The sequence below is a fragment of the Heteronotia binoei genome, chromosome 12 (genome assembly GCF_032191835.1).
Source record: "Heteronotia binoei isolate CCM8104 ecotype False Entrance Well chromosome 12, APGP_CSIRO_Hbin_v1, whole genome shotgun sequence".
Classification (NCBI taxonomy): domain Eukaryota; kingdom Metazoa; phylum Chordata; class Lepidosauria; order Squamata; family Gekkonidae; genus Heteronotia; species Heteronotia binoei.
This window is the reverse complement of record NC_083234.1, coordinates 48,353,244-48,380,598: the sequence shown is the minus strand read 5'-3', so window position 1 is coordinate 48,380,598 and position 27,355 is coordinate 48,353,244. Positions and strand designations below refer to the sequence as shown.

The 27,355-nt window shown below is 48.5% G+C and overlaps 1 protein-coding gene across 1 annotated transcript in view; it reads left to right on the top strand.

The window, feature by feature from the left end:
- LOC132580260 (pyroglutamylated RF-amide peptide receptor-like) overlaps positions 1–26,844 on the top strand; it is a 39,092-nt gene extending 12,248 nt beyond the window's left edge. The window contains exons 2-6 of the mRNA XM_060250967.1: positions 2,290–2,448; positions 3,281–3,342; positions 21,131–21,366; positions 23,228–23,325; positions 26,429–26,844. Of these exons, the coding sequence (XP_060106950.1) occupies positions 2,290–2,448; positions 3,281–3,342; positions 21,131–21,366; positions 23,228–23,325; positions 26,429–26,721 (848 nt within the window). The 3' untranslated portion in view covers positions 26,722–26,844. The remainder of the gene's footprint in view (positions 1–2,289; positions 2,449–3,280; positions 3,343–21,130; positions 21,367–23,227; positions 23,326–26,428) is intronic.
- The last annotated feature ends 511 nt before the right edge of the window (positions 26,845–27,355 follow it).

Genomic DNA, 27,355 nt, shown 5'->3' with positions numbered 1-27,355 from the left:
TCCATTAAAACCAGGATAATTGCATATGAGAAACAATACATAGCAAGTCAAAGCCAAAAGGTGCTGTTTGTCTGCATAGTATAAGTAATGCAACCACGGTTCTGCAAAGTGTTCTTCACAGTGAAATGTGATAGGGGACAGACCCCACATTCTTACCCTGTGTCTATACACCTGTGCAAGGTATTACTGCCCATTCAGTAACCATCCACCTATACATTGCTAACCTTGTTTCTACTGTCACTGACACCAGCCCAGTCTGGCAGTAGAGATATGGGGGCTTCCTTCCACTTAGTGACCATAAGCCTCAATGACCCTCCCAGTCTTGCAACCCTGGTCATAGATGGATCCCACTTCAGCCAAGCTCCATGATAGCCCTTCTGGCCATCTTATGGGCAATCCAATCTTGTACTTGTCAACAAATCAATAGATGTCAGGATTCTAGTAGCTGAATCCTGATAGCACAGCAAAGTTGAGTTCTGCAGAACCAAGGAGAGCCAAATCTGCCTTTTATTATCTTCAGCAGGTTAAACAACTGGCACCTTACCTCTCCCCGGAGGACTTGGCTATAGCAACCCATGCAATTGTCACTTCCAGACTTGACTACTGTACTGCTTGACTGCTATAACTCACTCTATGCGGGCTTGCCCTTGCTACTGATCCGGAAACTCCAGCTGCAGAATGCTCGGCATGTCTGATGATGGCATTGTTTTTGTGGGGCCACATTCGGACAGTGCTCTGCCAACTGCACTGGATGCTGACTGAGTACCAGATCAATTTCAAGATTTTGGTACTAACCTTTAAAGCCTTGCACAGCCTGGGACCAACATACCTGAGGGACTGCCTCTCCCTATATGTGCCCCAGAGGGCCTTGCACTCCATGGAACAAGATCTTCTGGTTGTCCCTGGCCCAAAGGACATCTGCTTAGCCTCAACTAGGGCTAGGGCTTTTTCGACCTGGGCCTTGACCTGGTGGAACATGCCTCTGGCAGAGGTCAGGGCCCTGCAGCATCTAGCTGTTCCACCAGGCCTTTGTTTGAGGCAACTGGGCATCCAGGAAAATTTTAGCCCCCCTCCCCGATACTGCTGACACTGCTGATAGTACTGAAATATCATCTATTTTCTATGTAGCCCAGTTTGGAAAGTTGGAGACCAAGCGAGTCCAGTTGGAAACCTATGTTTTTTAAGATTTTATATTGTTTTATTGGAGTTGATTGCTATTTATATCAATTTTACGTTTTGGGTTTTTTAAAATGTTGTGATCTGCCCTGAGTCCACTTGTGAGGAAGGCAGAATATAAATCTGAATAATAAATAAATAATGAAGCAATACTCCTCTGAACATCAGGCTCTAGGAACAAACAACAGGCTTCTTCAGTGGCATCTAAGAACATAAGAGAAGCCATGTTGGATCAGGCCAACGGCCCATCCAGTCCAACACTCTGTGTCACACAGTGGCTAAAAAAACCAGGAGGTCCACCAGTGGGGCCAGGACACTAGAAGCCCTTCCACTGTGCCCCCCGCCAAGTACCAAGAATACAGAGCATCATTGCCCCAGACAGAAAGTTCCAACAATACACTGTAGCTAACAGCCACTAATGGACCTCTGCTCCATATGCTTATCCAATCCCCTCTTGAAGCTGGCTATGCTTGTAGCCGCCACCACCTCCTGTGGCAGTGAATTCCATGTGTTAATCACCCTTTGGGTGAAGAAGGACTTCCTTTTATCAGTTGTAACCCGACTGCTCAGCAATTTCATTGAATGTCTGCAAGTTCTCGTATTGTGAGAAAGGGAGAAAAGAACTTCTTCTCTACCTTCTCTATCCCATGCATAATCTTGTAAACTTCTATCATGTCACCCCTCAGTCAACGTTTCTCCAAGCTAAAGAGCCCCAAGTGTTTTAACCTTTCTTCATAGGGAAAGTGTTTCAACCCCCTAATCATTCTAGTTGCCCTTTTCTGCATTTTCCAGTGCTATATCTTTTTTGAGGTGCGGTGACCAGAATTGTACACAGTATTCTAAATGAGGCTGCACCATCGTTTTATACAGGGCATTACAATACTGGCTGATACTTGCCATAGAAAGATACCAAGGCATCGTCCACCCTCCATCTGGTTAGCCACTGTTGGAAAGACAATGCTGGACTGGATGGACCATTGGTTTGATTCAGCCAGGCTCTTCTTATTGATCCCTTTAAAAAATTTCATTACAAAAGTCCATGACAGTAAGTACAATTGCAGCTCCTTGAAAGAATTGCCCAGAACATTAAAATGTAACTTTCTTTTTTTCCAGGCCCCTTTGTGTGCAAGATGGTCCCCTTCATACAGACCACTGCTGTCGTCACTAGCACCCTGACCATGACATGCATTGCCATAGAGAGATACCAAGGCATCGTCCACCCCTTGAAGATCCAGAGGCAGTACACAAACAAGAGAGCCTACAAAATGCTTGGTATGACTGGGGCACATGGAATATACACTGGAAGGAACTAAAACCAGAGGGATGCAGGGTTAATTCCATATTTCTGGTTTCCTTCTTCCTGGCCATAACTTTATCGGAACTAACATACATGCATACCAGTATTATTACAAATTTTATCATAAATCATATTATCAATGCATACAAATTTATATTACTCATCCCGTGCTCTAATATTTTTACTCTGTAGCAATAGTTTTCTGCTCTCATTTGGCATCGAGTTCTTAATAGGAAAACAGGGAACTCTCTGTTTACATATATATTAACCTAGGATTCATTTCACCAATGTAATAACTGTTGAATACATACTATGGAGAAGTCCACAGTGTGATCTATTCCTGGAAGCCGGCTGCTTATGAACAATACAAACGTATATTACTAAAAGGAAGTGAAGGTCGGCAATGTATGGACACGAACACGGACATTATTGGGACTGTCACTTTAAACAGCATAGACGGATGGCTGCAGTCCTTTAAGAGATCTTTTTGTATGTATATACTACTTTGTAAGTTTTTGGAAGAATATAATACTTTGTAAGTTTTGGGAAGACTTTTCATCCACATGGATTCAATTAAAAAATCAGATTGTGTTCTGAGGTTAGACTTGACAACATTTTCAATAGCATGAGGCTAGAAGCCAATTCTTTGCTTGCAAGGTAGGCAACTTGCATATCTTCTATTACATTATATTGCAATTGATATAACGGGGCATTTAATTCTAAAGTGGATTAAAAATGGATGCATTCATGAAGGTTCCAAGGTAATGATCTCTCTCTCTCTCTCTCTCTCTTTCTCTCTCAAATAAGGATGTGTTTGGACAGTGGCAATCATTGTTGGATCACCTATGCTTTATGTTCAGACTTTAGAGGTAAGCTGCAGTCGTAATGAAGGAAAATGCATTTCTTAAAGCACTTAATCAACATAACCCTTAAACAGGGTGAGGAAACTTCCTGTCCAGAAGTCGTCATCATCATCATTTTAATTTTCTATCCTGCCCTCTCCAAAAGAGGACTCAGGGCAGCTAACAGTCAGTTTAAAACAATTCAAACATACAATTAAAAAAAAAAAGCAACAATTAAATACATATCATGGTGCTGTTAACAACTTCAATAGGCAGGAACAAAACTTTCTGATGGTGATCCTACAGTGGTTGTAATTCCTTATGAGTAATATCGTTCAGCAGTGTAGGGTGGCAGTCCTCTCCCATTTAAATGTTAAAGGCCTGCCAAAACAGTTTGGTTTTACAGGCTCTGTGGAATTGGGAGAGATCCCACAGGGCTCTTATGGCCTCTGGGAGGGCATTCCACATTGCTGGTGCTGCCACTGAGAAGGCCCTAGCCCGTGTAGAGCATAACCTGGCCTCCCCTGGTCTGGGGATACAGTAGGTTTTGTGTCCCTGAAAGCAGTGCTCTCTGGGGAACATATGGAGAAAGGCGGCCCCATAGATAAGCAGGTCCTCGACCATATAGGGCTTTGAAGGTCAATGCCAACACCTTGAAGTGAACTTGGAACACAATATTTGTTCATGCTGTCTTAAAAGGTTATTTTATTTCTTTCTAAACCAGCCCTTTGTTTGTAAACCTGAATACACACATTAATTTGGTAAACCACATCTCAGTTTTGTAAACAGCACAGTATTTTGGCAGGGTAGCAACACATTTTATGCCATATAAAATAAGCATAGTTTTATGTCATACAAAATAAATGCAGTTTGAGGCTTCCTCTCCATCCCCATCTCCTGTGTCATATCCTTGCTGCTCCCTTCCCCTATATATTTGATAAATGTTCCCTAACATGCATCACAAAATTAAACAGCTGGTATAAGTCAGAAACTGTCTTCAGTGGTTCTACACTGCTGACACCTGTTTTCTGTAATTAAATAAAATAGGAAGAACTCCATAGGGTGGATAACTGGGCAAAAGTTATTATTTTCATCTACAGACCTATGCAGCAAAATGCATACGATCTGTTTACAGGGCTATGCTGTAAATCACACAGAGTCTTCAAAGACTGAGAAAGCAGATGGTGCTATGCCAAGTTATAGCCACTGAGAGGTTTTCCTGAGAAGCAATTCTGAATTAATTAAAAATAAGTCAAGCAACATGAGCTTTTCTCCTGTTCAAAGTGATACAGGAGTAGCATAAATTACAATGGCCAGAAGCTCAAGACAATCAGAGGCCAGTTCAACATAGATCTCTTGGGTCTGTCTGCATTCTCCCCTCCTTCCCGGAACTGCAGATTTAATTTTGGGTCTCTATAATACTTCTGTGCTTCTATCAACCTTCTGGGTTTTCTTAGCTCTGCTCCAATTTTTCTCAAACCTGTTTTGATACAATCTTTCCAGGAGATTGGACCCAGAGCAGGTTAAGGAAAGAGTGGAAGGGAAAATGTGAAATTTTGTACCTCCTGGCCATCCTCTCCCCATTTCCCCTTGTGCTTGGCAGTTCCCCCCTTCTACCACTGCCTGGCTTGTTAATGATTTTAAAATATATATTTATCTGTAGCTGGGATATTTTTATACTATAGTGATATCCTTGCTCCTGAAAATTAAATAAAAGCAAAAACAACAGTACTTTGGGGGGGGGGGATGGTGGGCTGGAGAAGAAAATAAAGAATAACTCTCCACGTGGAAGAACCAGCGCCCTTTTGCATTCACAGTGCCAATCAGATCAGAATGAGGACTCGTCCTGTAGCAGAAAACAAGGCCGCTTGGTGGTTCAGGCAAAGAGCAGGCCTCAGGCAAGTCAGGAAAACAGCTCAGTTTATTAATGTGCACAGGCTTCAGACAGAACTTGTGTCCTCAGAAGGTCTGAGCCCCAATCTATTGAAAGGCATTGGTTTTTATAAGCACAAATAATCAATTACAGTAAGTGATATAGAGGTTACAGTTAAGGACAGGCCTATTTCCCATACATCATTATAAGCGTCATATTACTATAGGAACAAGGAGTGGACCAGGCGTGGCATTCTGACACATTCCATATATGGCTTTAGCCTTGCTAACATCTTAATGCAACATCCTTTGCCCCCCAAGATCGGAATGAAGAGTCGGACACAAGGTTTTGGTAAAACTAAGGGCCACTTTATTAATTATAATAATCACAACGGCAAGGGCACCCAAAAGCACGGCATGGTCAGGGCTAGGGGTCTCAACAGACCGCCATTCACGGGCGAGAGACCCAGCCCCCAGCCAGAGCTGTGAGACACAGCTTCCGCTAGGCCAGCCCAGCAGGGAGGCATGCCCCAGAGGGCCCAACCACCAGACGCATGTCTCAATGGAAGGCACCCTCTAGTCGAGCCTCCAAGACAGTCTGCATTTTCCCCACCCCAGGTCCTCAAACCCCAAGGTTGATTATGCCAGACCCCTGATTCCCCAAAAGGGGGATGCTTCGTGGTCCTCCCCTAGCCGCAAAGTACCCTAACCCAGTAAAACCTGCCAAACCAAAGTGACCAATTACTAAATTGCATCTCCTGATAGCCAATTCCACAATCCACTGCTTTGCTATGTAGGGTAGGCAAAAAACACACCCCAGAAACAGCCAATCAGCTGGGGAGCAAAAAATTTTTACCCGGCCCCTCACCTAAGATGACCAGCAATTGCTTACATAACAAACAGGGTGGGCGAGAGGGCCGATCGATCGACAACAGGACTGCACGGGGAAGCAGTGGCTTGGCCATTAACACGTCCAAGCCCCGCCCCCTCAAGATCGCACCCAAACGGGCCAAAGATCCGCTCTTCCCTCACCAGGGGAGCAAATCATGCTAAAGCAGCCTAGCAGCTTTACTGCAGGCTGCAAGCAATCCCTTGTCATAAATATGTTTTGCCTCTCTTGTCTATGCGCATAGGAGTGCCACATGGTCATGGAATCTCTGCTGCAAGTGTGAATTGAGCAACAATCACACCAGCTATATGACCACCATCCCTCTCAGTTATTTCCCTGAATGTTGCAAGGACCTGCTTTGCTTCCATTAACATGCCTGATACACTGATTGCACTTAGCTTTGCCAACTCCAGCCTCAGAAATTCCTGGAGATTTGGGTCCATGGTACACTGAGCAGCCATAATGTTCTCAGAATGGCCAGATGATGTGACTACCAAATGAATGCTGAAATCTCCCCAGAATTATCACCCTAGAGATCTTTAACACCAGACCAGAAACCACCTCCAGCAGCACCTACCAGTCAGGTAACTGAAAGTACACAGGGAGGATACTGAGTCTGTCCCTGGAGTCTCAACAAAAGGTTCACACAGCCAAGCAGAGCACCTGTTTGCACTGGGAATCTGCTGAGAAAGAAAAGTAACATTTATAGGCAGACGTATGTATCCAGGCCTCATTTTGGGCAGCAGCTCACAGGAGCAGACCTCCGGAACCTCTAAATTTATTGTGCTCTTTCTTTCTCCCCACCCCCACCCCCAAATATTTGCTTCTGAGCTCCATTGTACAACCCCCCTATGAGAATTTTGCTGAACTCTTAGATTTGAGAAACTTTCTAATATTTCCCCCCACAAAAAATGGGAAAATAACCAAAACATATAAAGCAGACGTATGGAAATCTTCATCATGCCACTGTGGCCACATAGGAGAAAGTAATTTTAAATTTAAAAAAATATATGTTTGCAAAAAAAGTATGATGGGAGTAAGGTTTTATTATGACAATTGTAATTCAAGAAACATTTTAAGGTAGCTGCTGAGCTGATATAATTGATATAATTTAGTACACCTTCCGGGAATGTCAGAGGTGTGCAGCAGATGCAAATGAGTTGTGCAAGTGAGTTGTGCAAGTGAGCTGTGCTAATGGTACAGAGTGGTAAAGCTGCAGTCCTAAGCTCTGCTCACGACCTGAGTTCAATCCCGGCGGAAGTTGGGTTCAGGTAGCAGGCTCGAGGTTGACTCAGCCTTCCATCCTTCCGAGGTTGGTAAAATGCTTGACTGGGGAAGGCAATAGCAAACCACCCCATAAAAAGTCTGCCGTGAAAATGTTGTGAAAGCAATGTCACCCCAGAGTCAGAAACGACTGGTGCTTGCACCTTTAATGAGCTTCAGCACCTCTTTTTGTATGAAATGACCCTGGTATGTATCAAATAATTGAGTCTGAAGTATGTTAATCTTACTAACACACACAGGTGACAAAAGGCCTCTTCTTTTCCATTTGGCAAGAGGGAGTAATTTAACACTCTCAGCTTCAATAATTTATCTTTATGCAAGAAAAGATTATGTACAGAGAAGCTCAGGTCCTCCTCCTCCAGCTCCACAGCTCTTCAGATGAAGTCACACCTCATCAATTAGTGCTTTTATCAACTGAGATGAGTTCTTCTGATTTACAACCTCAGCTTCTCATTTTCCACTTTCAAAAGCGTAACTAATCTATCCAAACTATTAGGCATGAAGGGATTTTATTTTCATATTAAGTGTGCAGCTCTGAGAACTGTAAAACAGCCCATTAACAGGAAGAGCTGGACAGGAAACCTCTGCCGAGAAACAAGGCCCATTTCCACATATTAAGCCTCTGTTGAAAGGGACTCCCCGCAAATCTCCAGGAACTTTCCAAGTCAAAGGTGGGAGACTTGTCCAACACATTATCAATGAACTACAGCTCATCCTGGATAATCTCTCTCCCAGGCCTTGGGTGGCAGACTTTTATTTGCTTATAGACAGTCTCTCTCCCAAAACAGATTCTTGTCAACAGATCACCTAACAGAGAGACAAATCCAGGGACCTGGAAAAAAAGCCAGGTGCCATATCCACTAAGGCAATATTATTGCTGGACCTCATAACATCAGCTACACCATCTTGTACAAGCCCACTTGCTCATCCTTCAGTGGCAACAATACCCACCTGTTCTTTACATAGAATGGACAGATCACCCCGTAGGCAAAAGAATATACCAACATAGATCGCATTATTCATTTCAGTCTTGCTGGGCACAAGCAGCAGTCTAAAAGCCATCAGCAAAAGAATTTCAAAGGGAAACACTACATGAAACTGCTGAACTGGAGTTCATCAAGAAGTCTAATACTAACTTCAAAGAGAGTTGGTATTCTTTAATAATTGCAGGTGTTTAACTTAGTAGAACTAGGAAGATTGCTAGTTACTGTTGTTATAAATAGCCTTTGTAATTTTCTTGATTATTTTTGACTTGTACATACATTTCACCAGAGCTTTTTTTGAGCCGGACACACCGGAATGCCTTTCCGTCTGGCATGGGAAGCGTTCCGGCTAGGGTGGCCAGACCGTCCCGGGCGCCCGGGAATGTCCCGGTTCTGGCCCCCTATTCCCGCCTCCCGGGCTGGCTATACCGGGACCATTTAGAGGTCCCGGTTTAGCCAGCCCCGGAGGCGGTGGGCCGCGGGTGCCGGCGGGGAAGGCGGCGAGTGAGGGAGGGAGCGTCCCTGCGCGTGCGCAGGGCCCCTGCACACGCGCAGGGACGCTCCCTCACTCGCCGCCTTCCCCGCCCGCGCGCGGGGCCCGGCGGCGGTGGCGGAGGCCTCTCCGTGGCCTCCGCTGGTCGCTGGAAGCCCTCCAGAGACTCTGGAGGGCCTCCAGCGACCAGCGGAGGCTGCGGAGAGGCCGCGGAGCAGCCGGCGCTAGTCCCGGAAGGCCTTCCAGAGACTCTGGAGGGCCTTCCGGGACCAGCGCCGACCAGCGAAGGCCTCTCCGCAGCCTCCGCTGGTCGCTGGAGGCCCTCCAGAGACTCTGGAGGGCCTCCAGCGACCAGCGGAGGCCGCGGAGAGGCCACGGAGCAGCCGGTGCTGGTCCCGGAAGGCCTTCCAGAGACTCTGGAGGGCCTCCAGCGACCAGCGCAGACCCGCGGAGGCTGCGGAGAGGCCGGCGCTGGTCGCTGGAGGTCCTCCAGAGACCAGCGGAGGCCCTCCCCGGCCTCCGCAGCCGCCGCCAGCCTCGCCAGCAGCACCAGCCGCCGGGAGGAGAGGCCGTCACCCGCCCTGGAAGAAGGTAAGCAGGGAGGGTGGGGGCCGAAAGCGGGGGGGGCTGGCGGGAGGGGGCGGTCTTCCTTCCCTCCCCCCTCCATTCCTTTCTTCCTTCCTTTCTTCCTTCCTTCCCTCCCTCCCTTCCTTCCTTCCTTCCTTCCTTCCTTCCTTCCTTCCTTCCTTCCTTCCTTCCTTCCCTCCCTCCTCCCTTCCTTCCTTCCCTCCCTCCTCCCTTCCTTCCTTCCCTCCCTCCTCCCTTCCTTCCTTCCCTCCCTCCCTCCTCCCTCCCTCCTCCCTTCCTTTCTTCCTTCCTTCCTTCCTTCCCTCCCTTCCTTTCCTCCCTCCTCCCTTCCCTCCCTCCCTCCCTCCTCCCTCCCTCCCTCCCTCCCTCCCTCCCTTCCTTCCTTCCTTCCTTCCTTCCTTCCTTCCTTCCTTCTTCCCTTCCCTCCCTCCCTCCTCCCTTCCTTTCTTCCTTTCTTCCTCCCTTCCCTCCCTCCCTCCCTTCCCTCCCTCCCTCCCTCCCTCCCTCCCTCCTTCCTTCCTTCCTTCCTTCCTTCCTTCCTTCCTTCCTTCCTTCCTTCCTTCCTCCCTCCCTCCCTCCCTCCCTCCCTCCCTCCCTCCTTCCTTCCTTCCTTCCTTCCTTCCTTCCTTCCTTCCTTCCTTCCTTCCTTCCTTCCCTCGCTCCCTCCCTCCTTATGTTCTTATGTGACACAGAGTGTTGGACTGAATGGGCCACTGGCCTGATCCAACAGGGCTTCTCTTATGTTCTTATGTGACACAGAGTGTTGGACTGTATGGGCCACTGGCCTGATCCAACAGGGCTTCTCTTATGTTCTTATGTGATGCAGAGTGTTGGACTGTATGGGCCACTGGCCTGATCCAACAGGGCTTCTCTTATGTTCTTATGTGATGCAGAGTGTTGGACTGTATGGGCCACTGGCCTGATCCAACAGGGCTTCTGTTATGTTCTTATGTGACGCAGAGTGTTGGACTGTATGGGCCACTGGCCTGATCCAACAGGGCTTCTGTTATGTTCTTATGTGACGCAGAGTGTTGGAGTGGATGGGCCACTGGCCTGATCCAACAGGGCTTCTGTTATGTTCTTATGTGACGCAGAGTGTTGGACTGGATGGGCCACTGGCCTGATCCAACAGGGCTTCTCTTATGTTCTTATGTGATGCAGAGTGTTGGACTGGATGGGCCACTGGCCTGATCCAACAGGGCTTCTCTTATGTTCTTATGTGACACAGAGTGTTGGACTGGATGGGCCACTGGCCTGATCCAACAGGGCTTCTCTTATGTTCTTATGTGACGCAGAGTGTTGGACTGGATGGGCCACTGGCCTGATCCAACAGGGCTTCTGTTATGTTCTTATGTGACGCAGAGTGTTGGAGTGGATGGGCCACTGGCCTGATCCAACAGGGCTTCTGTTATGTTCTTATGTGACGCAGAGTGTTGGAGTGGATGGGCCACTGGCCTGATCCAACAGGGCTTCTCTTATGTTCTTATGTGACGCAGAGTGTTGGACTGGATGGGCCATTGGCCTGATCCAACATGGCTTCTCTTATGTTCTTATGTGACAATACTGACTTTGGTGGACCCAAGCACTGATTCAGTGTAAGGGAGCTTTGTGTTTGTGACTGGAGTGGACAATACTGACTTTGGTGGACCCAAGCACTGATTCAGTGTAAGGGAGCTTTGTGTTTGTGTCTTCTGGTGCAATTTTGTTCTCAGATCCTGTATTTACTTCATCAGTATATGGGATAAGGCACTTTCTCAACTGTGCTGCATAATGCAGTCTATTTATTTTGTCCTGTTTGCTCTGTTGGGTCTATCTGCGCCACCTTCATCACTTTCGGGGTGTGGATCCCCCAGTGGGGTGGTCTCCCGACTCCCTCTGCCGGCTGTTTCTGATAGCCCTGCGCCCCCTCTTTCATTTGATATGTGTCCCGTGCGGGTGCCACCCTCCCGCCGGGAGATGCCGCAAAATGAGCCCCCTTGAGGCTTATGGCGGCAGGGCTCGGGGGAAGCGAGCTAGACTGCTGTTCTTTTGAGGGGTTATAGAGTGTTTCGAGCCCGTCCCTGTGGCATCGGTCCCATCGTTGTAGGGCCCAGGGGGCCGGCGCAGCGGCCCGCTGAAGCAGCCTGTCGGTCACTTCCGGGTTCCTGTCCTGCATCTCGACCTGTGTTATTAGTGACAGGCTGCTTTGGCGGGCCGCTACGCCGGCCCCCTGGGTCCCACAATGATGGGACCAATGCCACAGGGACGGGCTCGAAACACTCTATAACCCCTCAAAAGAACAGCAGTCTAGCTCGCTTCCCCCGAGCCCTGCCACCATAAGCCTCAAGGTGTCATGGGTGCTGGGGACCCTTCAGAGGAAGTTGAGTCTGATGAGGAAACTGTGCCCCTGCCACCTGCACCAGTGCCCCTGCCTCCTGCTGGAGAAGATCCCAGCCCCCCTGCCTCGCCCTCTCGGGTGGCTCGTGTGCGTGACCGCCTCCGGCAGGACCTCAGGGATCGGAGGAGGGCGGCACGCTCACAAGCAAGACGCTCCCTGAGCCCTGAGTTCTGAGAGGATTCTGGCCCTTCTAAGAGCAAGGATGCTTGAGTGGTAACAGGATCCTGGCTGCCTCCCTGAGCCAGCAATTAGCCCAAACGGGCAACAGCCAGCAGAGGGCTATATAGCTGTGGGCTTTGGGAGGAAGCTTTGTGGAAGCAACTAGTCATCTCCCTGACATTCTAGCATCCACTCCGGCTTGACTTTGGTTCCTGACTCCCTGACTTTGGCTTTGGACTTCTGGACTCCCTGACCTCGGCTTCTGGACCTCAGACCTGCGATACTTCTACAGTGACTCGGATTTGGCGCCTCGGACCCTCCTGCTTACTGGCTACAGACCTCGGACTGCCTCTGGACTTTGCCTGACCCGGCCCCAGCCGTGACAGATTGCTTCCACCGACAAACACCCACTCCACAGGATGGATGCTGAAGCAAGTGAAACCACAGAACTACTGGCTGCGCTCCAAGCCCAGGTACAGCAGCTAACACAGGCAGTAGTGCACTTGCAGCAACAACCTGCGGACAGTGCTCCAGCCAAGTGCCCAGTTCCCCCACCTGACAGATTTGGGGGTGCCGTGGAAGAATTTCCTGCCTTCCTAGCACAGTGTCGGCTGTACTTTGAACTGAGAGCACGGGACTTCCTCAATGACAAAACCAAGGTGTGTTTCGTCATCAGTCTGTTAAAGGGGCAGGCGGCCAAATGGGCCACACCCTTACTGGTCGCGTCCTCTCCCCTACTGACTGATTACCAGGGGTTTGAGGCCCACCTGTCTGCTGCTTTCTCAAACCCAGTCCAAGCAGCCACAGCCAACCGGAAGATCAGGGCACTGAAACAAGGCAACTCCTCGGTGGCTCAATATGCCACTGAATTCAAGCTCCTGACCCAGGACTTGGCGTGGAATGAGGCTGCCCAGATGGACCAGTTTACTGAGGGGTTGGCAGAGGAGGTCCTGGATGAACTGGCCAGGGTGGAACGGCCACCCACGCTCCAAGAACTTATCACCCTCTGCCTCCGCATCGATGGCCGCCTGGAAAGTCGCCGCCAAGCCAAGACCAGAGGGCGCCAGCTCCCTGCGCCGTGCTACCTGGCTCCTCGCCCGTCCCCAGCTAGTACTAGCACCAAGGATGAGCCTATGCAGCTTGGAGCTGCTCGACCCCGCCTGACCCCAGAGGAAAAGACCAGACGCCGCACGCAGAATCTGTGCCTCTACTGCGGCACGGCAGGCCACTATGCCTCTGGCTGCCCTGCTAAGCATCGGATACCTGGACCTTCGCTGCCACCGCCGCCAAAAGGGCAGCCCCAGGCGTAAGTGGACCCCCCAGCCTGGGGCGACTAGCTGGGTCCTCCGAACAGCGGGCTGATACCCCAGGGCCATTCCTGCTACCAGTCAAACTCCGTCTGCCTGACGAACGCTGGCTGTTCGTGTATGCCATGCTGGACTCGGGAGCGGCCCACTGTTTTATAGATGCCGCCTTTGTGAAGCAGCACCAGATCCCTGTGCAGACAAAAGGGATTCCGTCGCTGGTGGAGGCTATTGACGGGCGCCTCCTCCGTTCTGGCCCCGTCACCCAGGAGACCTGTCCCATCACCTTCCACGTCCAGCAGCACCAAGAACAGCTGCGGTTTGATGTCGCCCGCATGCCTCGCTTCCCGCTGATTCTAGGCCTTTCCTGGCTGAAGCTGCACAACCCCATCGTGGACTGGGCCCAGCAGGAACTACGCTTCCGAGACCCATGCCCCCATCTGACTCCTCCCACCACTCTAGCAGCTGGCATCCCGAGTGGTGGTCCTCAGCTCCCTCAGAAGTATGTGGACTTTGCTGATGTCTTCGAAGAGACAGGAGCTGATCAGCTTCCCCCTCACCGGCCCTACGACTGTGCCATTGATTTGGTACCTGGGGCACCACTCCCGGTGGGGCGTCTGTACCCAATGTCGGAGCCGGAGTTGGCAGCTCTGCGAGACTTCCTGGACAAGAACCTGAAACGCGGATTCATCCGACCCTCAACCTCTCCCCTATCTGCTCCAGTGCTCTTCGTGAAGAAGAAAAGTGGGGAGCTCCGGCTGTGCAATGACTACCGGGCCCTGAACAAGATCACCATTCGCGACCGGTACCCTCTACCACTGATCCCTGAACTCTTGGATCGCCTAAAGGGGGCCCAAATCTACACCAAGCTGGACCTCCGTGGAGCGTACAATTTGGTGCGCATACGGCCCGGAGACGAATGGAAGACCGCGTTTGGGACCCGATACGGGCAGTACGAGCACCTGGTAATGCCCTTCGGACTGACCAATGCCCCCGCTGTCTTCCAGAGGTTCATGAATGACATATTCCGGGACCTGCTCGACCGCTTCGCGATCATATACCTGGATGACATCCTAATTTACTCCCGCAATCCTGCCCAGCACGCCGAGCACGTCCGCCAGGTCCTGCAGCGCCTACGAGCCCATGGTCTCTACGCCAAGCTGGAGAAGTGCGACTTCGACCTGCGCTCCGTCGAGTTCCTTGGGCACATCGTGTCACCGCAGGGGATCCTCATGGACCCGAAAAAAGTAGAAGCGGTCCTGACCTGGCAGGCTCCTCAGAATCGCAAAGACCTGCAGCGGTTCCTCGGTTTTGCCAACTACTATCGGCAATTCATCCCGGCCTACGCATCCCTGACCACACCCCTGACTCAACTACTCCGCCCCAAAGAACCCTTCCACTGGTCCCCAGAGGCCGATAACGCCTTCTCCACCCTGAAGACTCGCTTTGCCACCGGGCCACTCCTGAGATACCCCGACCCCCAGCTTCCCTTTACGGTGGAAGCTGATGCCTCCAACGTGGCCCTGGGAGCAGTGCTGTCCCAGCGCGAGGAGCCGTTCCAGCCACTACAGCCCTGCGCCTATTACTCGCGGCAGCTCACTGCTGCAGAGAGGAACTATACCATCTGGGAGAGGGAGTTGCTCGCGATCAAGGCGGCGTTTGAGGTTTGGCGACATTACCTCGAAGGGGCTCGCCACCCTGTTCAAGTGCTCACCGATCACCGGAACTTGGAACACCTCCAGACCACCCGCCGTCTCAACCAGCGCCAGATCCGGTGGTCCCTATTCTTCTCTCGCTTCGACTTCCGGATCTCCTACATCCCCCATACCCAGAACCGGAAAGCAGACGCGCTCTCCCGGAAACCGGAATACGCCCCTGCCTCAACTGAGACCGCGCCCGCTGCTCCAATCCTGCCGCCCTCAGTATTTGCAGCCACCTCCACTTCACCAGCACTCGTGGAGGACATTCGGGCTAGCCAGGCCAATGATCCCTGGGTCCAGCAACACCTCCAGGCTCTCCAAGATGACCCAACAGGGGAGTTCACGACTCGAGGCGGCCTCTTGCTACACCGCGAACGCCTCTATGTGCCGCCCGGGCCCTTGCGGGCAGAAGTGCTACGCCTGACCCACGACTCGTTACCCGCCGGGCACTTTGGACAGCATAAGACCACCCACTTGCTGACAAGGGAATTCTGGTGGCCACGAGTTCGCGCTGATGTTGCCCGCTATGTCAGCTCCTGTGATGTCTGCCGACGGGCCAAAGACATCCCAGCCAAACCCTCAGGGTTGCTGCAGCCCTTGCCCACATCTTCAGGACCCTGGGATACCATCTCGATGGACTTCATCACGGAACTTCCACGCTCCAAGGGTCAGACTTGTATCTGGGTGGTCGTCGACCTATTTACCAAGATGGCCCACTTTGTTCCGTGCCCGAAACTCCCCACAGCTCAGGAGACGGCCCAGCTTTACCTGCAACACATCTTTCGTCTGCATGGACTCCCAGCCCATCTGATCTCCGATCGGGGCCCTCAGTTTTCCTCTCGGTTCTGGCAAGCCCTCCATTCCAGCCTGGGTACTCGAGTGCACCTGTCCTCGGCCTACCACCCACAGACAGATGGCCAGACAGAGCGCACCAATGCCACGCTAGAGCAATATCTCCGCTGTTACACCTGTTACCAGCAGGATGACTGGACCACTCTATTGCCCCTAGCGGAGTTTGCATACAACAACGCGGTCCATTCATCCACCCAAATGACCCCGTTTGCTGCAACCTACGGGTACCACCCTCGGTTCTTCCCAGCGATCCTACCACCCACGAATGTCCCCGCCGTCGATGCCTACCTGCAAGAACTCCGTGCCAGCCAAGACTTGCTCCGAGAGCAGCTACAGCAAGCCAAGGAGGCATATAAACGGGCTGCGGACCGAAAGAGGCAAGAAGGCCCTCCAGTGCAGCCGGGGGATCAGGTGTGGCTCTCAACTCGCTACCTGCGCCGGCCTGGTCGGTCTCACAAGCTGGATGCACGGTTCATTGGACCCTACCCCGTCGTTGAACAAATAAACCCCGTCGCCTTCAGGCTCCAGTTGCCACCCCACCTCCGCATTCACCCCGTGTTTCATCGCTCCCTCCTTGTTCCGGCTGCACCCCCTGACCCAGCTCGGACTCCTTCCCCACCGCCGCCACCACCAGTGTTGGTGGATGACGAGGAAGAATATGAGGTGCGCCAGATCCTGGACTCCCGGTACCATCGTGGAGGCCTCCAGTACCTGGTGGACTGGGAGGGATACGGCCCAGAAGACCGGTCTTGGGAGCCCGAGGACAATCTTCATGCCCCGGACTTGGTGCACCAGTTCCACAACGACCACCCCGACCTTCCAGGTCCCTCGACGGAGGGGGGCCCTGGGGGGGGGGATAGTGTCATGGGTGCTGGGGACCCTTCAGAGGAAGTTGAGTCTGATGAGGAAACTGTGCCCCTGCCACCTGCACCAGTGCCCCTGCCTCCTGCTGGAGAAGATCCCAGCCCCCCTGCCTCGCCCTCTCGGGTGGCTCGTGTGCGTGACCGCCTCCGGCAGGACCTCAGGGATCGGAGGAGGGCGGCACGCTCACAAGCAAGACGCTCCCTGAGCCCTGAGTTCTGAGAGGATTCTGGCCCTTCTAAGAGCAAGGATGCTTGAGTGGTAACAGGATCCTGGCTGCCTCCCTGAGCCAGCAATTAGCCCAAACGGGCAACAGCCAGCAGAGGGCTATATAGCTGTGGGCTTTGGGAGGAAGCTTTGTGGAAGCAACTAGTCATCTCCCTGACATTCTAGCATCCACTCCGGCTTGACTTTGGTTCCTGACTCCCTGACTTTGGCTTTGGACTTCTGGACTCCCTGACCTCGGCTTCTGGACCTCAGACCTGCGATACTTCTACAGTGACTCGGATTTGGCGCCTCGGACCCTCCTGCTTACTGGCTACAGACCTCGGACTGCCTCTGGACTTTGCCTGACCCGGCCCCAGCCGTGACACAAGGGGGCTCATTTTGCGGCATCTCCCTGCGGGAGGGTGGCACCCGCACGGGACACATATCAAATGAAAGAGGGGGTGCAGGGCTATCAGAAACAGCCGGCGGAGGGAGTCGGGAGACCACCCCACTGGGGGATCTACACCCCGAAAGTGATGAAGGTGGCGCAGATAGAGCCAACAGAGCAAACAGGACAAAATAAATAGGCTGCATTATGCAGCACAGTTGAGAAAGTGCCTTATCCCATATACTGATGAAGTATATACAGGATTTGAGAACAAAATTGTTTCCGGCGGTGATATTTGGGGGATTTTGGGGGATGTCACAGGAAGTGCTGTGAAGTCACTTCCTGTTTCCGGCAGTGGCATTTGGGGGAAATGATGTCATTTGGGGGAAGTGATGTCACAGGAAGTGACGTCACTTCCCGTTTCCGGCAGGTGACGCGGGGGAAATGATGTCACAGGAAGTGGTGTCACTTCCTGTTTCCGGCGGTGGCGTGACATCACCGGAAGTGACGTCGCTTCCTGTTTCCGGCGGCGCGCACGCTTCACGCGCGCACCCCTGCCTCCCCCCTTCCCCCCCACGGTGTCCCTGGCTGGCCTTCAGACATTATGGTCACCCTAGTTCCGGCTGCCCATGCCAGCGTTCCACCTCAGCCCAGCCAGCTTCCCAGCTGGGCTGAGCTGACTGAACCAGCTTCCCGGCTGGCGGGGGTTGGGAGTTGAGCCGCCCTTGTGCGGCATCCTCCCGGCTCCCCGATGACCCCCCCCATCCCCGGCTGTCCATCGGAGAGCCTGGAAAATGCAGCAGATGCGCAGCTTGGCCTTCCGAGCTTGGCTGGCCATTGGGGAGTGCGAAAATGCCATGGGTGCGCAGCTCGGTCCCCCTGACCCTGACTGGCCGTTGGGGAGCCTGGAAAACACCATGAATGTGCGGGTTGGCCCCAACCCTGTCCAGAGGTCAGCAAGACGGGAAAATGCAATGAAAGCGCAGCTCAGCCCCCTGACCCTGTCTGTCCATCGGGGAGCCTGGAAAATGCCGCAGATGCACAGCTTGGCCTCCCGACCCTGTTCAGCTGTCATGGAGTGCAAAAACTCCGGGGATGTGCAGTTTGGCCCCCCTGACCCCGGCCAGAGATTGGGGAGGCAGGAAAATGCCGCGAATGCGCAGCTCAGCCCCCTGACTCCGGCCGGCCGTTGGGGAGCCTGGAAAAGGCCACGAATGCACAACTTGGGCCCCCTCGACCGGAGGTCAGAGAGGCGGGAAAATACTGTGAATGCGTGGCTTGGCCCCCTGACCACAGCCGGTCATTGGGGAGCTGAAAAAACACCGCACAAGTGCGGCTCGGCTCCCAACCCTCGCTGGCTGGGAAGCGGGTTCAGCCAGCTCAGCCCAGCTGGGAAGCTGGCTGGGCTGAGGTGGAATGCCGGCATGAGCAGCCAGAACACTTCCCATGCCAGCCGGAATGGAGTTCCGATGCATTCCGGCTCAAAAAAAGCTCTGTCTATATGTATGTCTGCCTTAGGGAGGTCAGCGAGGCTCCATTTCACAAAAGGAACAAGATAAAGATAAGGCGCTAAAGATAACTAAACAAAGTACAAAAGTACTAGAGATATGATAAATTATGATTACACAGATATAATGCACCTTAGCCCATACAGAAATGATCACAGAGCATATAATACACGTGAGAATGCCGTTAGAAAGACACACAATGTAAATACAATATAAAATTATATATAATATACAACACTGGCAACAATCATTCCTGACACTAGCACACTAGATATATGGTATCTTATAGAGAGTACATACACAGTTTTGAAAGAGTTTGTCATCAACAAAAATATTCTTATGGATGTCAATATTCAAGCTTCAAGTCCTATTGGATTCTTATAATTTCCTGGTCCAATAAGAACAAATTAATCTGCAATTATAGGTCTACAAGAACAGCTAAAGGCTATAGATGATCTGAAATGAAGATTGGATCACATCATACCATACTGTATTCAAACCAAAATTGAAAGGGACTGGACATAACATAAAGATGTCAGCTACTAAGTATATATACAGCTGTGTCACCTAAAAATTCAAAGTTACTGTGAAAATCTACAATCTTCTAAAAGGCAGAAGCCACACTGGCACCTAACCATAGCTAAGTCAAACCCGCAATGAAAACCAGCATTGACCCAAAAGTCAAGCATGCTAATTAAATAATAGCTAGAGTTCTATTGTTAAAAGAAATGGAGTCTCTTTAGATGATTGAAGTCTTATCCATATTCATTACAGCTTCTTGCTGTAATTTCCCATGAGAAATGTGGAGTTGTACATAAGGCTTCTTATCAACAAAGAAAGAAGAACAGATTTGACACTTTTAGGGTACCAGTACACCCTGACCTGGATTGCCCAAGCTAGTCTAATCTAATGAGATCTCAGAAGCTAAGCAGGGTCAGCCCAGGTTAGTATTTGGATGAAATATTATAAAGGAGATCCAGGGTTGCTACACAGAGACGGGCAAGGGCAAACCACCTCTGAACATCACTTGCCTTGAAAACCCTATGGGGTTTTCCATAAATTGGCTATGCCTTGCTGGCAATTTCCACCATCACCATTCTCTGGCACAGAATTTTATTTTATTTGCCCTGCGCTGGCTAAACCAGACTAGCCTGATCCTGTCAGATTTCAGATGCTAAGCAGGCTCAGTCCTGGTTAGTATTTGGATGGGAGACCACAAGGTACTCAAGGGATGTTATGTGAAGAAACCAATGATAAACCACCTGTTAGTCTCTTGCTTTAAAAAGCCTGTGGGGTTGCTGTAAATCAGCTGCGACTTGATGGCACTTCACACACACACACACACACCTACAGAGCAGTAGTGGTGCTTCCAAAGTCCTATTTCTAATTTTGCTTCAAAGAAATCACATACTCTGCCTACATATAACAAATTGCATGGACACATTAGCATATAAATACCTCAAGTGGAATTATGGTTGGAAACGTGTCTTAACCTAAAGGCTCTCTTAACACAATACTGCAGATCCCCAGATGAAGTGATGTGTGAAACCCATAGGGTTCGCTACATTATTAGTAAAGTTTCTTTCCTATTACACCATCAGTTTCCCCCTCCCCCCTTCTTTGTTTCGTTGATTGGTGTGGCCATGTTTTCCAGTTTGTGGGATTCCCTGGCCATTTCTTATGGAGAAGTGGCTGGTAGACATTCTGAATAAATAAGGCAAAGGTGTTACATAACACAAGAGTATTGAATTCTTGTTGGAATGTAGAAAAGACTGCTCACATATTCATGAGCCAACAATCAGGCAATATGAAAGTTTTGTCCATTGCTTAATCTGTGATTTATTCATGCATGCAACTCATCTGATACTATAGTAAACAAGTAAGGAACAGACATGTCTGAACCACTCCTTTAACAGAAATATTAAAATAGAATTTGCACTTGAACAAATTTGATGGCCACAGTGCAATACAAAGAACTGCAAGAGTGCAAAAGTAGAGATAGATATCCTGAAACCTGAATTTTGTCTTTGGTCAAAAAATTGAGCTTTCAAGTTCCACTGCTTGCAAATTGAATTCTGTTATCAGATTTTTTTACTCGTTAATAATAATAATAAAACTGAGTTAACCTGAAAATTTTGCTTTTTAATGACTCCATGTTTGGCCCACCAGCTCAGATTTGACCCCCATCATTCTTCTTCAGAATACTTAGACCAGGACCACCAAGTGGCAAGAGGAGACAGGAATAACCACTCCAGGCTCAGAGAAGCAACAGCTAGGAAGCTATGGAACTGGTAGTATGAAGTGACAACATGTTCTACATTTATGAATGAGGACTCTTTCTCTTTGTCAGGTGAAATATGACTTTCTTTATAACCTTCATCATGTCTGCTGCCTGGAGTCCTGGCACAGTGTCCAGTTGCGTCGTGCATATGCAATTTTCATCTTGGCGGCCCTGTTCCTGGTTCCTCTGACAGTCATGCTGTTCCTCTACACCAGGATAGCATATGAGTTGTGGATCAAGAAGAGGACTGGTGATTCTTCAGTGCTGAGCACCCTCAGCCGCCATGAAATGGCTAAAATAACAAGGTAATGAACTGGCTTAAAACTCTGTTTTAAACAAAAAGTGGATGCACAGGAAACAAGGATACATGCTTTGCATGTAGAAAACTGCAGGAATCGGAAAGAAAGCACTTCTAAGACCTTGGAAGGCCTGCCTCTTCCAGTTGGAGGCTTTATAGACAATAGGTCCTGCTGCCACCATTTACCTATTCAATTAATAGAATGCAAATAAATACCAGAATAATTTCTTGTTGTTTCTTCAACTTGTCACCACTAGTTTCCTGTTCCATTTGACAACTTCAATAGATTTGATTATAAAAGCATAAACACTTACATACTTTCAGTACATTTGTATGTACTGAAGATTAGTTCTAAGTGGTGTTGCATAAATATTGTATAAAGCTTTTGTAATCATTTGATGGTGAATTATTCTGGTGTTTATTCACATTCTATTAACTTATACACTGTAAACTCTCCCCCCTTCTTTGTTCAACTTATTTTCCTATCCAGAGCAAAGGTGTTTACATGTACATGTCTTAGGGTTGCCAACTCTGACTCAGGGGCCTGTGGAGTAGGGAGCTGGGGAGGGTTTTCACCTAGGATTTATGATATACCATAGAGTCTTCCCTCTGAAACTTCCATTTGCTCCATAAAAATTGATCTCTGAAGTCTGAAGGTCAGTGGTAGTTCTGGGAGAAGGATCCAACTGGAGTTTGGCAGTCCCGAGGCTTTTTTTGTAGAAAAAGCCCAGCAAGAACCTATTTGCATATTAGGCCACACCCCCTGACATCACCATTGTTGCATGCAGGACTTTTGTGGGGAAAGCCCAGCAGGAACTAATTTGCATATTAGGCCACACCCCGACACCAAGCTAGCCGGAACTGTGTTCCTATGCGTTCCTACTAAAAAAAAGCCCTGGGCAGCCCTGTGCCTCCTTCCCCTTCACATCAAAGAGACAGAGGAGAGAAACTGCTTTAAACAGAAGGATAAGCAAGTGATTAGAGCAGCACAATAGGAAAGGTGAAGAGCTATTTTTAATTGCTTGTAGAGTGATTGGTCACTCCTGAACAAAGCTGGAATCCAATGGCACCATTAAGACCAAATTTTATTCTGGGTATAAGCTTTTATGTGCACAGATACTTCATCAGTGACCTTTTGCCCATTCCTCTTTAGCTGAGAAGAACAGATTGAATTCCATGGGATGTTTATTTTGTTTTATTTAAACCATTTTAAAAATAATGTTGTTCCCAAGGTGGTACACATAAAAACAATTAAAAACAACATTTAAAAAATTAAATTAATTCAATAAAACACATAGCAAACGATACCAAAGGAGGACCAATAACTAGGAGGCTGAAACTGGTTCCCAGTTCCTTATTAATTTCTTATTTAGCCTCTTCCAATAACTTTTGTTGGTGTTAGGCCAAACCAAACAAAAAGCTTTCACCCACTGGAGACAGACAAATTACCTTGGGAAAGACGTTCCAAAGGCTTGGTACCATGACCAAAAAGTCCTTTCTCAGATTGCCACCCGTCTAGCCTTCGTTGGTGGTGAGCAGCCAAGATAGCAGAGCCAATTGTTGTTGCAACTTAAGAGATGGTAGTAGATTGCACTCTCAGATTCTACAAGTGATGACACAGTTGGGAAACCTGCAAGAAAAAGAGGGTTGATCTCTCCACCACTACCCTCTTAAGTGCACCAGGGCTGATCATACCAACAGGAAAAGAGTAGATAGCAACTGGGTTGGCCTACAAGGATTGGGAAGCAGGTACCAACCTGTTTCTATTTTTGGCTTAGCGCTTCTGTGTTCCCAAGGAGGTGCCTGAGCTTTCCCACATCTTAGCATGACTTCTCACTTATCTCCTCTCCCTTTATGCCTTTCCCCAGGAAGAAGAAACGAGCAGTGACAATGTTGGTCATCGTCGTATTGTTCTTCTCTGCTTGTTGGGCACCTTTCCATGTTGTCCACATGTTGCTTGAATACAGTGAGTAGGTTCATACGGACCAAACCAAAGCTGAAATCTGTAAGGACTCCAGCCAGAAACAGGCCTTGATTTAGTCAGTAAGGAAAATATGCAAACTGAGGTTGCTTCTCCATTTGCATTTCATTCATAATTTTTGTTTGTTTTCTTTGTTATTGCAAACATTCATTTTCATCTTCTCAAAACACATTCAGGCTGTTTTTCTTCCAGTTGGGATGAATTTCTCAGAGATTGTATTCCTCACTAGGCAGCTAGGAGAAAGGGTTCCATTTTTATATGCAATTTAAGTACTTTTTATTTGATTTGATTGCTGTCATTACTTTGGACCTAGCTTTGTGTTGTATTTTCCCCTATGTAATTTCCTGGGTATGGTCATGGAAAGGCTCTGAGAGCTCCATGCTTTCCCATTGAGGGCCTCCATGTGTACTGATAATGCTACACACCAATCTAACCAACAGAAGAAACAGTGGCTCCCTGGGACATTTTAGGTCAGGAAAATGGCATGGGAGGGAAGCCTAAGCCTGGGAATGAAGCAAATGCCTGAGAAGTGTGGAGCTTCCAGAACATAATCCAGAGTTATACCCAGCACTTTTTTGGTAGAAAAAGCCCAGCAGGAACTCATTAGGCCACACCCCCGGACATCATCCTTGTTTCACATAGAGCTTTTCTGTAGAAAAAGCCCAGTAGGAACTCATTTACATATTAGGCCACACACCCTGACACTAAGCCAACCAGAACTCCATTCCTGTGCATTCCTGTTCAAAAAAAGTCCTGGTTATACCCATGGAGAATGTAATATGTAGTTAGGCAAGTTTGCCATTCAGTTGCAGTGAGATGTACAATGATGTTGTACACTCAAGAAATCTTCCCTGCTAATTGTCAAATGGAGAGGAGAAGAAAATTTATGGGCTCTAAAATTATTACCTGAAGAGTGGGCAAAAGCAACATTTGGAATATGTGCACACCCACAAAGGCAGGCAGCTGTGTTTCACATGGAGAAATTTGGAGACTATGGCAAAGTGGTTACAGAAGGTTGTGATCTGACCTCCCCAAGGTAGAGGCTATGATTTTCTGATTATATAACTCATTTCTCGTCAAAATGTTCTACTGCCTCCTCTGAAAGAGCAAATATCTGAGAGAGAGTTCTTCTGCAGTGCAGAAAAAATGCCAGGCACCACAAGCAGAGGGAAATGTTTTACCCAAGAAATTATGGTAGAAAGGAGATGGTCTTGCTGGCGCATGTGTACACATGTACACCCACAAACACACCTATACCAATCCATGGATTAAATGAATAACATTGGGGAGGAACAGAAAAGACTCTGTCTTTACTCCCCCCCTTTTATGTCTGGATTATGCTTCAGCTCTCTAACCTAGATGACTAGGCACTGGTATAATGAATATTAATGAATTTCATTTGCTTTTGTGTTTATTTTTTTATGATTTTGACACTTGGGATTGGGAAGGGTTAATTACTAATGCACATTCCAGTCAATGATCTGAATGGTGTCAGGGAGAGATCTGGTCTGTGGACTACCACCCTGGCTCAAGAAGTTCTCTGGCCCAGCATGAAGACAGGAGGAGGAGTACCTCAAAGGTCATACCCCACCTGAGAGCACATTACAACCCCCATATGGAAGCCCCAAGCCCACCAGTTAGCAGGAGACTCTGTCAAGGAAGCAACTGGAGATAAGGCATTAAGATCTCCACCTGCTCCAATTGGAACTGTCTCCTCTAGAATACCTGCAATCCCACCGAGAATGAAGGTAGTGAGACTGAGCAGAAGCCTGGAACAGTATGCTAGGCAGCTCAGGATATCCAGTTAGTTAGTCCCATTGCAGCATGAAATGGGGGGTGGGGGTGCACCAAGTCCTCAGCTGCAGTTTGACCTTTGCTGGTTCAACATTCCACCCACTTACAAGCAGACTACAGTTATACTTGGACTTACTATTTCATAATAATGAGGGGGGAAATGATGCCATTTCTCCATGCTATTTATAATGTTAGATGTCTTAAATAACTCCTATTTAAACATTGGAATTTCAGTAGAAAGGTCCTAAGAAACTATGTTGTATACGTGGTGGTTAGCAATAGCAATTTCAGCATGCTATATTTATGGGTTATTTTTAGTATTTGTCTTCATAACAGTTTACCAAAGAGTGCTTTATATTTTCAGCTCCATAGAAATTATTTGACACAGAAAATAAGAATAAGGCATGCATCAGTCACCATTGACATAATCCATATAACTGCATGGGCACATCTTTGCTGCTGCAGCAAAATCCAGCTTGACTTTCCTGGCCTAGCGAAGACAGCAGAGAATTTGATGATTCGCAGGGACATGCTGAAAATAAACAATAATCCTGGTTGTTCAGTATAGAGTCTCCTGAAACATTACACACACACGATTAACAATTCACACTGTACAAAATATTGTTTTTCTGATCCATCATTGCAGAACATGTGCAGAGCAAATTACATTCAGGCACTTTTGTTATATTGCAAGATTATGGCAGCTGGATATTTTATCATTATCCTAGCTGTATTGTTAACATCTTGAAAACACACACACAGCTCTGAGCCAAGCTTTCTTGGACAATTAACATTTCCTTTTATCTTGTACGCACTGCAATCACAATTCTGGTGCCTTTGAACAGACCCCTTATGTTGAGGATAACACAAAATGCAGTTTGTAGAATGTCTAATTGAGTAAACACAACACTGCTTTAATGAAATATTAGCAGATGTTCCTTGCTGGCTTCAACACATGAAGGATCATGGCTCATTGGTAGCCTTGAACTCAGAAGGTTCCAGGATCAATCCCTGGCATCTCCAGTTAATAGGATCAGGTAATGTACAAGACCTTGACCTGGGACCCTCATTCAGAGAAGACATTATTGACTTGAACAGAACAATGCTCTGACTCAGTATAATATTCAGGAGCCTGAGATATGTTTTACTTAGCTTCTGAGCTGCCTGGTCTGATATGTCAAGCAGTTACCTAGCAAGGGCAAATATGTGGCACCTCTGACATGATTGTTGGGGAAGGAAATTATCTGCAAAAATACATAATAAACTGAGTTTTTATCTGTTTATTTATCCACAGATAACCTTGAAGAAAACTACAGTGACATCACCATAAAGATGATTTTTGCCATTGTCCAAGCAGTTGGGTTTTCCAACTCCTTCAATAACCCAGTAGTCTACACCTTTATGAATGAGAACTTCAAGAAAAACTTCATGGCCATTCTCTTTTGCAACCTTAAGAGCCATGAAATGGCTGACAAACAGGATAGTCAGCACTTAGAGAGAATCAACGTGGGATCATCAAAATGTGTCCACAGGAAGGCGGGCCAACGTGCTCAGGGCCAGCTGTGTGTAGAGAACCTGGAACTCTGAGTCTGTAATCAGGTGTCCTAAGCAACTGCCAATCTGCTGTGAGCTACCCAATAGGAAGAGTCCACAAAGCCATGCTGCCTAATGGACAGCTGCCACAAAAAACAAGCGTATAACTGAAATATGCTTATCTAAGGGATGCCAAATGTTTGTTTGCTTTGATTTCTGGTGAATGTTTAGGGAAGGATAATAAGAGGAAGAAGTATTTCATTACAAAATCTTTATATGTATTCATCTTTTAATAAACTATTTACTGTTGTTATTTCCCTTTTTCTGTTCTCCAGAATAAAAACTCCCATCTGCAGATCATATAATGGCATCATGGTGCTACATAGCCAATATAATTTTGTTGTGTGTTGGTATCACTGAGGGGAAATAAAGCAATGTTAAAGCATGGGCAAATCCTGCTGCACTGATCACATGGGTGACCCTAGCCAACCAATTAAAGTTACACCCAGGACAATGCTTGCTGTGTACTCAGGCCTCTGATTCAGCGGGAGCTCCCAGGGGCACAGCTCCTGAACCTTTCTGAGAGTTCCACCTCCTCCTTCCCACCTTGTCCACTGAATAGTAGGTGCAGCTGCATAACAATCCCTGGATGAGCTCCACCACCTACAAAACGACCCCTGTGGGTACT